A 15,617-nucleotide genomic window follows, 5' to 3' on the forward strand; every position below is an offset into this window, starting at 1 on the left:
CTTCAAAGAGGTCTTCCCAGCACCTTGCCTTAGCTTGATACAAATTGGATATTTCTATGGTATCACACTAAACCTGGTACTTGATGGTTTTAGTGATTAAATTATGCGACATACCAAGCCCAACACTACTATTTTCCAACAAATAACTCAGATGCTCAAACATGGCTTTTTGGTTTTGGCGGCTGATTCGACAGAAATAGCACAGGAATCGACAACAGCTTGCCACCATCTTAGGAAAAACGATCCGCTGAAGAAGAAAGTTGACAAAGAATATGAAACTCATTAATTATCAATCTGTTTAGAGTCTTCTTGATGAATCCCTAACAAAGGAATTAGGGTATTACTGGCTGCGTGACCCAGAGTGGCATACTTGTCTTACCCTCAGTTTGATTTCTAAAAAGGTTTCTAGACTACCTGAACTTTCCTGTTAAATTCACAGCAACTGAAAACATTAAAATGTTCTTATAAACTATTCTACAGAAGTGTGGGGGGGTTATAAAGAAAACTTATCTGGGAGTATAAAGAACTGCTACACTGAAAAATAATCTACATTTCTGCATCCTAAAGGGATCTACAGATGAGAGTATTTATAAGATGACTGCATAAAAGAACCAAAAAGCACCTGCTAAAAGAACAGAATTAAGGTCAAGAAAACATAAGAGAAAATAGCAGAATTAAGAATTACTCTTCAATCTTAGCTTGCCTCCCCCCCACCCCCTTTCCAGTTTTATGGTCTTTAATTACACAATAAAATACATTTTTTTTCTGCAGCACATCTGCTTCATTCAGTGCACAGGAATGGAGAGCACTCATTAACTCAAAAGCTATTCACTATTTTCCTTGTTGTCCAGTGATTTTTCCTTATACCTTATTTGCTGCACACTAATTGAGCTTAACTCTGAAAACAAAATTATTCATTTCCTTCTGGGTTTTCCTGTGGCACTAATGCCTAAAGTGGATGCGCGTTCCACAAACACTAACTTACATCATTCTTGTGAGATGAGGTTTCACTATCCCCATTTTATAGATGGGAAGCAGGGGCAAAAAAGATAGTCACTGTGGATGTTTATACATATCCTCTAGGAATGGGTGGGGAAGCACTTTAATAAGAGCTGCTCCAAGAGCCACTCTAATTAAAGTGCCCAAAGTGGCTCACGTGTTAGTGTCCCTGCGCTTAAAAATGGCAGTAAGGGTACTTTATCTAAGGCTCGTTGAAAGCGCTTTACATAAAGCACCCCCACCGCCATTTTTAAGTGCAGGGACGGTAATCGACAAGATGCTGGAGGCTGCCAGAGCATGGTGAGTATCATGCTCCAGCAGACTTAGTTAATTAAGTCTGCTATAATGCTCTGTAATTACAGTGCAGCGGAGCAGCCTTGGTGCTCGTGTATAGGTGCCCTCCTGTAGCTCTAGAAACCTGGGTGCCTAATGTAAGACACCAAATTTTTCAGGGTTCTTATCTTTATATAGCATTTCAAATGTCTAAAGTATAGCTGCCATTGAGTACACTTACAATTTCTATTGTTAGGTATTTGTACAGATCAGGCCCTCAGGGTTTCAAGTCAAGTATGCAGCAAATGAAGAACACAGTTAATGATTATTACTTGGGAAAGATTGGCTAAAATTGACTTGTTTAATACTGCCCAGGAGCTCTGCGGTCTAAACACAAGCAGGAGCAAAAGTCAATTTTCCAGGATGTCATTTGGCTGCCTCCTTCACTCCATACCTCCTAAAGTCCTCAGCAACTGAGACAACGCTTCTCCTGACATTAACTTTCCCTAACTACACAAAATTGACTGGTTCCCAGCACATGGGTATCCTTGCACTAAATCATGCAAAGGTTCTGTGGGAAAAAAACCAGAATGATCTTGTTATTACAGGTGTATGGGTTGTATAAGGGGGGTGGGTAAGAAGGTGCATCTGCCTTTCCTAATGACTTTGTAATTTCAATTTTCTTTTAACACTATTTCCTTGTTTGTAATATGTCTCTCTCATTCACATACTGCAGTAACAGCAACTTTAGGGGTGTAAGTCAGCAGGTGGTATTCTGCACCAGCAACACTATGCAAGAGGGTGGGTGGGTTTTTTTTTTGCTTTAAAATGAAAATTAAATGCATTTTAAAAATTAGAAAACTATTTTTCCTTTACTTATTTATCAGAACCTGAATTCATAAACCTATCATGATGGACACCCCAGGAGCTTGCTTAAAATACCAATTTTCTACACGAGCAGCTTTCCAATTTTCTCTCTGTCTAAGCCTCTCACTCTGGAGGAATATTATGGAATAAGGATATCCTTATCCTTGAAATAACTGAAATAACTCATACTTGGGTATGAGAAATAGTCCCCCCACTTCAGAAGCAATACACATATTTAAAAAATTGATTTGAAAATATTCATTAAGGCAATATTGTACTGGTTTGCAACTGTAGAAATTAGAAACAGCATCTATAGGTAAGAAATTGCCATTTGCTACAGATGAATAAAACCAAAAATTATAAAATGCACTTTCCTAAAAGTTGGGAAAAGTCATTTTTTATTGGAAGAAAGTCTGATTTATAGAAGTAAAAACATATGGTAATTCTAGATCAGACTCGCATGAAAATCTCAGTTTTATTGCACACTGTAATAAGGGAGATTGTCCAGCTTGTTAGTCAAGTATTAGTTAATACTCAAAACCATGAGCTCTTTTTCCTATTTCTACTTAATAAATTCATCTTCACATCCTTTAAACTAGGAAAACAACTGTATTCATCACACAATAAAATAGTTTAGTGTGTATTTTGTCAAAAGATGACTCAGTAAAGTTATGGCTTAATTTCAGTAGTCTGCTCTTTCCTACTAACAGTTAAAACACGTTTCTTTATTGCTAAAGATTACAGTTGGGCAACTTAGTTTTGTCAAAAAGTAAATTAAGAATAAATTGTTCTTGGCATCTCCAAAATTATTTGTTAATTTGATACAGAATTTACCAAATACTTTTGGTTGGAAGAAAAATCAGAAACTAGATGCACAAAACGAGATGTCATTGCTCTTGAAAACACCAGAGAGCTCAGGGATTTGTCTATTCATTCTTGATGTGGAAAACCTCCGCAGAGGTGATTTAAACTCACCTCTCTCACTCATCACCATGCCATACATGCCGATACTGTTCTACTTTGTATAAATCACTGAACATTCACCAGAACTGGGAGAGAAACTCTGTTACTGCAGTTTTCCAGGCAAGTGTCCTATCCATCAGGACTGAGAGTAATTTTAATTCTCTTACTCTGTCTCAGTGACTTAAGTATTTTATAAAAAAGTTGGACCACTCCAAGAAGAGGGAATGAGAGCCTAGCAGTTAGGGTAGGAGTGGGCAAAATATGGCCTGTGGGCCAGATCCGGCCTGCCAAACAGTCTGTCCAACCTGCGGCTGCTCCTCTGAAAGAGAATTGTATCCAGACTGCAGTTGCCTTGGCTTTTGGTAACTTTCCAGTGCTGTAGCTGCTGCAGTTCCAGCCTCAGTGGCCAGGCAACCACTCCTCTCTTTGCCCTGGCCTGCCCGCCCCATAGCCCCCAGTGTGCACTCCAAGGCCAGGGACACTGAGCTCTTGGCCAGGCTATCTGTGCACAGCTTCAACTCTGGGACCATTCACAGACCAGACAGCCAAGCCACTGGTGAGAGTCAAAGCTCAGGAATGGTTCTCCCTGCTAGTGGAGGAGGGTACAGAGAAAGAGAGACAGGAGCCATGGGTTATCTGGACCCTGCCAGGCTGGGGGCTGGTAGGGGCATGGGCATTGCTAACGCTGTGCCATGCTGTGTTCCTGCATGCTGTTTTTGTTCACACTATGTTGGCGCAGCTGGAGCGACTTCTGCCTGAACCTGGCATGGCTCCTGTCTGATTCCCAAGTCCCTGGCATGTGACCGGTTCAGACAAGAGCCATGCCAGCCATCCCAGCTGTGGCCACATGGCCTGAAGCAGCTCACAGAAACACGGTGAGGCATTGGCCTGTCCTGGCCACATGTTGGGAGCACAGGACAGGAGAAGGGGGTGCAAGGAGAATGGAAGAACACAGAGTGGCACTGGCTTGACTGGGTGCAGATAACTCAAGGCTCCTGACCCACTTCTCCCCGCACACCCTACCCAAGTCTCTCTCAAGTGGCTGGGCCGGGCTGAACCAGTGCCACACTGTGTTCCTGCATGCCACTTCAGGCCATGTGAGAGCAGCTGGAGGAGCTGGCACAGTTCCTGCCTGACCTAGCCATGTGCTGGGAACTTGGGACAGGGGAGAGGGTCCAGGGAAAGTTGCATAGAGCTTCTGTGCATGTCTGCGTGTGTCTGTGGCATGCAGAGAGCATGTGCATGTTTGTCTGTGTGCATGTGTGTGTGGCCCTCAACAGCTCACCAAAACTCGCTAAGTGGTCCCCCAGCCCAAATTATTTCTCACCCCTGAATTAAATCATTCATGTGCAAGACAGAAGACCAAGTTCAAATTTACTCCCTGCCTGTTAGAGACCAATGGTTTAAACATATGTATCGCATTGCCTAGGTGTACCTCTCAAGCACAGAACAAATTGAACATGGGCCTTCTACACAGTGGGGGAGTGATCTATCCTCTAATCTATGGGGGGAAACAGGGCATGTCCTCTTTTGGCAATTTTCTGAACCTAGGATTTATTTTCTTTTGGGTCCCCCTGCAAAATGCTCACCACAAAGCATTTCATTTAAGGTTGAATGGAATATTTTGTAATGAACTACACATTTTTAAATCTTATTTGTGGTAAGAAAAATTTTAAAAAATGAAATTCAACTTGATCTAAGCTGATTTTTTTCAGTTCTTGTTTGGCAGCCAAACTAAAAAATCAGTTCTTAGAATAGCCATACTTAAGACGCATACTTTTGTTGTTTATTTCCCATACATTTAAGCAGCAAAACTTTATACCCAACAATGTTCACAAAAAACAAGTGTCACAACTATTAGCACAAATTTAGCACGTTGCTTGCAGAAAAGGTTTTGCAGATACCTTTTGTACCAAATATGTAGCAATTATAAATCAGTGAGAAATTTGTAAAAACTCACCACTTGTTTGCTGAAAAATTACTAACAGAAAAATAATCTAAATTAATAATTTATTTACAATTGAATAACTTGATTATGTCCTGATTATTTAAAGTAATTGACGATTCCATGGTACTGTTTTCATGATCAGTACCTCTTGACTGCACTGAACAGCCATTTAGGGTCTTGAATGGACAACAGGGACAAGTGGAAAGAAGGAGAATGTGAGAGCACACAAGTGAAAGGACAGGAACAGTTTTCTACCTGCCCACTGCCTGGAGTCAGGGGGATGGAGCTAGATCAGGGGTCAGCAATCTATGGCCTGTGGAGTAGATCCAGCCCGCGGAAGCATTGGATCTGGGTTGCAGAAATGATGCTTCAGCAGAGTTAGGCAGCAGGCACTTTCCTCATGCAGCAGGGTCCTAGGCCCCACACACCCACCATTTAACCCAAGTTGGGTCATTCGGGCCCACATCAGCTGCCAGGTTAGATGACTGCCTCTTGACCTGCTGCTTAACTACATATTTATTTACACATAGACAGCTGTTTGAAGTGCCTCTTGCTTCCAGTAGGAGTGGGAAGTTATAGGAGCTGTGTTGTATCTTGAGTCCTACATTTCCAAGATGCTTTTCTAATGAATCACCTGCTTTGTAGATCAGCAAGGAAGTTTTCCTCTCAGGCCAAATTTGTATGAGGAAGGATTTGAGGCTTTTTTTTTTGCCTTCTTCACAATGTCAGGAAAGCAGATGGGATTCAATATTAAAGTCTGAAAGTTTTAATTGAGTTAATATTAATATGAACTAATTGTAACTTGAAATCAGGCAGTACTGATAAAGGTGGAAAGGACCAGTCTGCAGAGGTAAATGGTATTCATGATAAATATGCATAGGCTCATCATTTCCTTTTTCTTGCTATAACAAATGTAGTATTGCATGCTAAAAGCACAGTATATTAACAAAAAGAGTGACTTTTCAGATGTCTTCAGTGCTGAACATTCAACTTTGAGTACCTATAAAGTTGCCCCACATTATTAAATCTTTTGTGAGTAATTGCCTTCTTATGGCATCTGTGATCACTAGACTGGGAATTTGATTTCCAGACTGTATTGAATTCAATATTAAAACTGATTAGCATACATTTTGAGACAAAATAATAACTACCATAACATTCAATTAATATGACATTATAAAAATGACAAGGGAATAATGAAAGCATAGAAACCAAATAGTGATATTTTGTCAAAAGGTTTCAAAGTCCTTTAAAAAGAGAGGTTTCATTTTCTCCATCTTCCAGATGGGGAAACTGAGGCACAGACAAGTTAGGTGCTTTGTCCAAGATCATTCAGCAGGCCAAATGCAGAACTGAGAACACAACATAGATCTCTTAACTCAAAATGCAGTGATCTAATCCTAAATCACAGTGCCTATATGTTTATGCCCGCAAGCTACCAGTACATTGTGTTAATGTAATGTATGCTACCAACAAGAAAAGAGAAGAAAATATGCATTGTAGTAACAGCATGGCTCAAATAAAGTCCTACAATTAAATGAAATTTGAACATTCAAAATTAAGATTGTTTTAATTACTGATTAGGTAGCTAATTCTAATGCTGGCACTGTGGTCCTCTACCAGAGACCCTGACTGTGCTTCTTGTCATGTATTCCTTAATGTGTGGCTATATATTCCTCCATGATATGTAGCTACATATTTATTTATACATAAAAACTTTTACATAAAAACAAAATTTTACTAAAGCACTCAAAGTGTATTATTCAAAGATTGTGTTAGATGGAAAAACTATCAGCAAGCCATTTTCATATAATACCTAACATACAAGACACCCTCTATGATGTTTGTCATTCTTATATAATCATTAGAAATTAATTTCAATTCTTACCATCAAGTGATGTCTGACAGTATTCCAATTAAACAAGAATATGTACCCCATGAATTGCATCTGCCTTTATCTGAAATTGCTTCTTATTGCCTAATATGTTTTTGAGGTTAAAGAAAGAAAACTAATGATAAAATACTTGTGAAATTACCTGAGATTTATCTCCTCCAAGCACATTTACCATTACTTCCATAACTGTCTCATGCATACCCAGCACTCTCATTAAGTTAGGATGTTGATAAAACACCTTGTTGTTCATTATATCTCTAAATGGATAGAAAAAGAAACACACATTTTTAATTGATCACATTTCCATTTAAATTATCAATACATTATCAGAGCATTCAGGAGTATAAAATATGTGTTGTAGTACTTCTGCCAGTTCTCCTCAAATGCCCCTTGCATTGGTTCTCTTGGGTCCTTATAAGCATACAGTAACGGGGTGGGGGGACATCAGACCTTCTCACCCACTGGTAAGAATTACCCTTACCAGTGACACAGCTCTCTCATACTTAGCACCTCCTCCAGTTCTCCAGAGCTCAAGGACATCTCTGCCCAGGACACTGACACTGTTAGTTATGCTTGTTTAGAAGATACAATTTACATGTACAATAGCATATGTAGTGACATATCATATATTTCTGGAATTTCAAGATGAAAAGTAAAATACATTCTGCTTCAGAGAAACATAGAAGACTGGGAATAGAGGCCTTTTCTCTCTTTTAAAAAATATTTCCCTTAACTAATTTTTAAAAAAATCTGAAATATTTTAATTTAAATTTCTGTCTTCAAATATGCAACACAATTCTATAACTATGCACACAGGAGTCACACACAGAGATAGGACTATAGCAGTCAGTTATGTCCTTATTAAAATCTGCCTAAACCTGTTACTCAGTAGACAACAAGAATCAACTGTTTACATGGGAGGATATGTCAGGACAGACTCTTAGAATGTTAATCTTACAAAGCTATTTATACTAACTAGCCTTCTGGGTTCCATTATAGGTCATTACCGAGATGGTTTGCTGGTTCCAACCTAATCCCTGCTGGAAATTTGCTATTACAAACATCAGAAGAAAGTCTTTCCTGACCAAAGACTTTTCAATTAAACTAAAGAAAATAAATGAATTTAGACTTCATGAAAGGCACTGCACTGATGCCAAAGGAGATTTAAATGATAAAATGTGGGTATGACTGAAAGTTCCATCGCACCATCTCATGCATACTTTTATTGGAATCATTCATGATCAGAAGGGAATTTTTTTGAGATGAGAAAATAGGCATCTTCATGTCCAGAGAAACTGTGGTCCATGCAGTCAAAGGACCAGTGGAAACAGGTATATTAGTATCTGTGATATGAACACCTATCTGTGAGGAACTGGAATGAAGTATCAGTTCACTTTTCATAGGCCACTGAGTAACTTCATATTAGCACAATAATGATAGTAAGGCACGAAACAGCAACCTATAATTGAAAGATTTTGTATTCTATTACCAAATGGTTACTCAAAACTTAAAGAGACAATAATGTTAATTTCATACCCTAATCCATTAATCATAAGCAATTCTTCTTCTTTTCCCATCCTGACGCTTAGAAGGGAGCGAATCTGACCTAGTGCTGCTAGTAAGTTGATTGTATCTTGCACAGAAGCAGCGCTAATAGTGTAGGCCTTCCTCAGAGCTTGCAGCAGCTCACCAATGCTGTCATACTGCCTACGAAGGAGGGTGTACATAATCCGGACTAATTCTGAGTCTTGCATCTGGTCTTCTTGAGCCCAACGCACCATAGTTTGGGATATGAGCTGCTTCAAGGTAGCTGAAATATTAAACAAAATATGAAAAACATGAATAACTACTGTAGTCAAAGAAGCATACAAGAGCATTTATTAGTCTGTAACTTCAGCTGATAATCACTAGATGAGGATGTATTTGCAGTATGCAAAGACAATACAAGCAAAATATACAAGTTTTTTTAAAACACTTTCTGTATTGCAAATTTATGTTTAGTATTTTTAAGAACATTTAACACTCATGTAAGATGGCAAGTTGATGACACTGAAGAGTAAAGCCCACTACTTAATTATTGAACAGATACAACATGTGCAGCAATGCAAATTTCCTCACACAGCGATATCAGTCTGACCTAGAAGAATTACCCTTACCAGTGACACAGTAAATTTAAACTCCAAGCCAATTTATTCTGTGTTTCCCTGCTGATATTAACAACCTAGTGTTAATTGCAATGGATATCATTCTAATACAAACACCTGTTCATTATGAACTAGATTAAAACTGTCATCAAATTTTGCATATGACACTGCAAAACCATCAGCTGGCAGCGACAGGAGGGACAGAGAGACCTCTGGCTCAAAATACCATACCTAGTAACTTGGTGGTAAAAGTAATCAAGTGAAAGGTGAGAGATGCTAATTCCAATCCACTCACTTCCTGTTTTAGAGCAGGGAATTGAACAAAGGTCTTCCATATGACAGGGCACATTCTTAATCACCAGGTTATACAGGTATTCAGTGGAAGGGGTTTCTTCAGTCCATCCTGTTGGAGATGTTTGACTTTGCATACATCACTTATGCATTTATCCCCTGATGGTTAAGACAGTCAACCTCATAGTATAGCATGGCACAGAACAGGAAGAGCATTTAAGTTTACAACCCCCTCCCCTTCCCCCACAGTCCTCTGCTTCTTACTAGATGATATCTTTTTTTCATAAATGTACACATCAAATTTCATCTTAAAAACAGTTTGGTTTCTTGCCTCCACTACTCACAATGGAAGGCTGTTCCAGGATTTCACTCTTCTGTAGAAACCTTGTAATTTCCATCCCAAATTTGTTTATGGCCAATTTATACCCATTTGATCTTGTGCCTCTTAGCTTAAATAGCTCTTCTCCCACCCTGACATGTACCCACTGATGTATTTCCAGTGATCAGTCACATTTCCGTCTCAGCTTGTGTGTTGCTAGACTAAACAAGCCAAGAGCTTCTCTTGAAGTACACACTCCATTTCATTGACACACTTCTACTTTCTGTGGGAGGTCATTAAATAAAATATTAAACAAAATGTGTTTCATGACTCAAAGTTCAGGAATTTGACTAAATAACTTTCCTCCAGCCTATCCTTTCACCATTATCCAAAACTATTCTTTGGGTGTGTCTACACATGCTTTTACACACGCCTAAACATAATATGCATTTGCCTAATGTGCCTTAAATTGGCATACGTAGATACTCCCTATTTGTTGTAGTTTCTGCTTTAACAGTCTGTCAGTCATAAGTAAAATGTTGTCCTCTTCCTTGCCAAAACACTTCTGGCAGATAGTTTATGAGGTTACTGTAAGCAAGCAACTTAGGTGTATGATTGAATTTTATCTTCATGTCCCAAGAAAGTCTTCATACTGCTTGTTATGACACCTGTCTCTAACGCAAGTATAAATATTAACATTTATGCAGAACTGAAAAATTCATGAGATATGAGATGGCCAACTCCTGATATATTGGCCATTTTGAAAAATCTTTTTGTAGTGAGATTTCCAGCCCAACTGACAGAGCAGAGGTCTAGATTTTTCAGCTTTGCTCATCTCTGATGAGCTCCTTTCATTAAGTCTATCAATTTCAATGCTGTATGCTTCATGACTTATGTTTTTGCTGAATTGAGACAAAGTCACATCTAAAAAATACCACTCACAGTAATGCTGTCCCAATAGCAGTAATGCTCAAACCTACATTTTATGTTCTAACATTAGACTTCAAATCCCAGATGCAACAACCAAGCAATAACAAGGTTTCAAAGTGCTTTACTGTATACTTTTGATTATCCATCCACTGTTTTAGTCATGTGTCCCCAGAGTTATTTAGTGAAATACACAGTAGAAATAGCTGATGCTTTATAAAAAGGACAGGAAAACAACAAAAAAAATTTGACCTTCATTTGCCATTAAAAATATGAAGCTGTCTCTCCCCACATATCCACACATACACTGTGGAAGCTCATTAGGAGGCTTATGTGATTGTAAGAATTATGTTTAAATTTATGTGATTCTAAAATTTTTGTACTGTTATATTTACTCAGTTATCAATATGACATAACACTTAAACAGTAAGTCATCTTGTCATTGAGTAGAGATCAATTTATTTTATTTATTTTTAAACTAGAATCCACAGAAGGTGCAACCTGTGAAAAGTTTTCCTTAATGTAAAAGGTGTAAATTATGTGCAAACCTAATAAAATTTAGAGTTGTATACTGTATTTGTATACAATGCCCATTTAATACTTTCTTCTGCAAAGAACAAGTTTTCATTATGTTGACACTGTGACATGGAAGGCAATAAAAAGAAGAGAGACCAGGTATGAAGTAAAGCTAGCAAGGCTGCCTCTACAAGTGCAGGTAAAGGTGCAAATTGATCTAGTGCATGATCCACACAGTCGCACCTCCTGCCATATCACACATGCATGGCAGGAGATGTGATTGTGCATTAGATCCAATCACACCTATTGCCGGTGTAGGGGTGCCCTATCCTGGACTCCACCTAAGACGGCAAGAAGCAGACATCTACTTCTGGGAGTTCCTTTTGCTGAGAGGGCTTCCAGCTGTGGGAGCAATGTGCAGCCAGGAAAGAGACACTGCAGCTGACAGGGCTCTGGGTTCTGGCTGTGCATGAGGTATAGCTGGGACCCAGAGACCCATGTGGGCCCAGGGGTTTCACGCACCCCTGTGCCTTTGGAATAGGGTGATCATATGTCCCATTTTAGGTGGTACAGTCCTAGATTTTAGAGACTAGTCTTGGCTGGCTGTTGGGAAGGGCTCAGTCTGGCCAGGAGTCGGAGCAGCGTGGAGTGCCTTACAGGCAGGCACCACTACCTGTCTGGCATGCAGCCCTCCTGCCCCTGTTGACTTGTGAGAGCAAGAGGGGGTGGGGGTGGAGGGAGAGGAGCAGGGCGCTGTCTAGGATTTTTTGGATGATGTCCCAGATTTCTGGGGTTTCCATAGGGTTAGCCTATTTGGGGATCATGGCCGGGGGTTTCAGGGCCTGGGGCTTTCACACTGAGCATGGTGCACCCCTGTGCCTGAGAGCTCCATCAGCTAACAGGAATCTCAGCTGCAGGGGAGACCCTATTACATGTGCAAACTAAAGCTTGATAATAAGTACCTAACTATAAAATACACATTTTTGAGGTCTAACTTTATAACCGGTTGGAGATCTTTATCGAATGGTAGCCACTCTGAAAATGTAGCTGGTCTCAAGGTAACTACACAATTTACCAGTTAACTGTGCATTACCTGTAAGACACAGAAGGGGCCTAAGTGACATTATTCCTCTCTTGGAATACTGAAATAAACTGTGTTTTGGTTAGATGTCCTGGCAACGTCAGATGGTGCTTATTACAAGCCAAGTCTGGAAAAATGGAAGAAATGCTGTATACTTTCCTGTGTCACTGTCAAAGGAATGCTATTACTTTTCTTCAACAGAAAATAATACATAGACAACATCCTTGCTTTCTCTACTACAGAGCTTGAGTGTGAGGATAAAGATGAGGAAGGCCCTTTGCTTCATGAAACAAGAGCCAGAAGGAGAAGGGTAGAAAACATCAGATCTTTTTGGCTTTTCTATCTACTACAATCATGTAGAGACTCTTTTTTACTTCCATGTACAGAGACAGACATAATTGGCTACTGCATACGTTAACAAAATATTTTCTTCTGTAAGCCAACTCATGGGAACAGTTTTGTTTTAGCCATTGTGGTATATATTTGGAAAACATGAAGAAAAGAAGAGTAATTCCTCTTATCTCTTGCTTGTGTTTTGGTTTAAGCTTGTATGTAAATATATCTATGTGCACATGTGTTTGTGTGATTTAAAAAGACTAATAGGCTTTCTGAATAAAGTAAATTTATGGAATTTACTTGTTTAAAAAAAAGGTGAAAATGATGATACTAACAAAACAGAGCTTGCTGCTCATAAACAAGTAGCACTGACAAGTGGCAGACAGTCCTCAGTACCCCACCTGGTTTGTGTTACGGCCTTGTTATACAGTAATATTGGGCAGCTTCCTGCAGCTGTTAATTCCTGGATTGTCTGCCCATTAATACCTTAAAGTGGCTTAAAGCATTTGTTATGTGGCTCAAAGTTATGCCACTCCAGGGCAGAATTATCTCTGACCCACACAATCCAGGTCCTATTCCATTAAGGTGTCGCCACTCCCCACTAGGGCTCTCTATAGATCATGCAGGAAGTGCCCCCCATGTGTCTTCTTTAATGTTTTTCATTTCACTCCTTGTCCTCCCCACCCCCACTGATTGGCTGAAACATCCTGCCAGCTGGGCCATTTGCTGCTGATCACTGGGGACGCAAAAGCCAGTTTTAAATATACCACATTTTTTTCCTCCCCACTGCTGATTCGTAGAAGGGCCCCAGTAGCCTTGCTGCTGACTGGCAGGAAGGCAAAAACTGTGGTATATTTAAAACTATGGTTTTCGCTTCCCAGGTGATCAGCAGCCAACAGCCTGACCAGTGGGGCACCTTGGCCAATTGGGGTTGAGGGGGAGGGTGGGAAGTGGCAAAATGAAAACCATTAAAGGAGCCACTGCAGGGGGCACTTTCTGAATGATTTATGGAGATACCTACTCCCCACAGCTGTGCCACTCAAATTGAAGTTCTCCAGTATCCCAGGATCCCAACTTCCTTCTCCCACCCTCCTGTTGGGCTTTCACACCCCCAGCTGCTTAAGGGAGCAGCCCAGGGACTGGATCCACAGCTTTTCTATTCCCTCCAGTCTCCAGGCTCCTACTCCAGGAACTGCAGGCCAGGGAAGCTTTTCTCAACAACACTGAGCCTGCTTGGGTGGGCATCAAGCCCTGGAGAGCGGAGGAGAGGATGGCCAGCCCCAGTGAGCCCCCAGACTCATCTGGGCTCTGGTAAGCCCTGAGATTCAGCTCCGTGGCTTCAGCAGTGCCCTGCTCTGTGCAGCTGATGCATACACAGCTCAGTGAGAGCTGGTGGCGGCTGCTCTGTGGCGAGGGGCAGCCTGCGGCTGAGGAAGCTGCTGCTCTGAGGTAGGGTGGCTGCAAGGCTGTAGGCACGGGGCTCTGCTGCTGCCTGTGTGGATGTCTGCTTCCAGCCAACGTGTGGGGAGTTTGTGCAACCTGACCAGCGCTGCTGTCTCTGCAATGCTCACTCCTTCCTCTCTCTGCACTGGAGTGGGTGCAGTGAGCAGCCAGGGAAGTACAGACCAGCTCCGGATCCAGACTGTGGGGACAGTTACCCTCAAGGGGAGCTGGGAGCAGCTGAGGCCTGGGAGTGCCTGGCCCCCTAAAGAAGCTGGGTGCCAAGATTTAGCCCCATGGAAAGGATGCCAGGGGCCAGCTAATTTAGCTTCATGGAAGTTGTTCTGCCTTTTACCTCCATTAGTTCCAACCCACCCTGCAGCAAGCACAGCCTCAGCCTCCTTTTGCTATCCCACAGGAGCTAGGCACTTGCCTTCCCAGCCTTGGCCTTAGAAGAGAGAATCATACAGAGGTAGGGCTGGACAGGACTTCTCTGCTCATCAGGCCTCTAGTGGCATGTCACAGCTGTGAAGGTGGGGGACAGTTAGAGAAGGCTCCTAGATGAAAGGTGTGATGGCTCCAAACTAGCACTAACATGGATCAACATTTTCACAGCTCAAAGTACTATGTGTAGCAAGGCCCTTACAGCTTTGTGACTCTACACTGATTGGGATTAGCCTAATCCAAGGAGAAACCACAGCACAAGCATCATTACTGGTGACTTTATTGTTCTGAGCAGGAACCCAGACAGAAAGCAAAAAGAGTACCTGGGGAGGTACATAAAGCTACAACATTTAAAGAAACAGTATAGCATGTAAGAGCTGATGAAAAAATACATCACAGTTTGGTGGGGAGCATTATACATTTTTAAATCAGGGTGAGAGTAGGTTAAATTAGATGCCTTTGCTAGCAACACCTAACTTGTTTATACCAACAGTGTGAGCAAAAATGTCAGTAACCATGGCTGCCTGAAAATCACATCTCATTTTCAGCATGACACCCCTTAACTATAACACCAGTGACTAACACGATTTAAAGGGATACCGTCAACTTGAAAAACATTTTAAAAAGTCATTTCCCTGTATTAAGTTACTAGTAACACCTCCAAAGCATCTACAGGGAAATGGCTGTCAAATTTCATGGTTAAGTCTCCAGAAAGCCGATTCTTTTGCAGAGCACAGGAGTTTGTTGTTGACACATCCCAGGCCCTGCTGCTTCTTGCCAACAACACGCTGCCATCACTGTGCCCACACACAGCTCTAGGAGTGTACTTGCATCTATTCATTCTATGGGGAAAAAAGCTACTACTTCAGTCTTTGTGTTAGAAATGTTAATCTGAATAAACAAACAGCTGATTTTGTTCTCTTACTGCTAAGCAGTATTTTTGCAGGGAGGTGGAGCTCTTGCCTTGTAATAGCAGGCAGGCTCCCACAAGAATGGTTAAAGAGAACCCCTGCCCTTCCCAGCAGGATTTAAAGAGGATAACCCCACCCCACATCACACAGTCACTTTCCACAGTGGGTGGGACAGGGTCCAACAAATTCTCGAGTATCTTCCTTTCTCCCTTCCAATCTGACAGTGGAAAGGATTTTCAAATCCCCACCTTAACCCCCTCCACA

General features: G+C 41.0%; 1 protein-coding gene across 12 annotated transcripts in view; it reads right to left on the reverse strand.

The window, feature by feature from the left end:
* RYR3 (ryanodine receptor 3) overlaps nucleotides 1-15,617 on the reverse strand; it is a 541,049-nt gene that overhangs the window by 211,370 nt on the left and 314,062 nt on the right. For all 12 annotated transcript variants that reach the window (XM_090033490.1, XM_090033491.1, XM_090033488.1 and 9 more), the window contains exons 39-41: nucleotides 8,481-8,754; nucleotides 7,087-7,201; nucleotides 115-247 (exon numbers count right to left, since the gene is read on the reverse strand). In XM_090033490.1, the coding sequence (XP_089889616.1) occupies nucleotides 115-247; nucleotides 7,087-7,201; nucleotides 8,481-8,754 (522 nt within the window). The remainder of the gene's footprint in view (nucleotides 1-114; nucleotides 248-7,086; nucleotides 7,202-8,480; nucleotides 8,755-15,617) is intronic.

Source organism: Crocodylus siamensis, chromosome 2 (assembly GCF_052110815.1).
Source record: "Crocodylus siamensis isolate JL-2025a chromosome 2, ASM5211081v1, whole genome shotgun sequence".
Classification (NCBI taxonomy): Eukaryota; Metazoa; Chordata; order Crocodylia; family Crocodylidae; genus Crocodylus; species Crocodylus siamensis.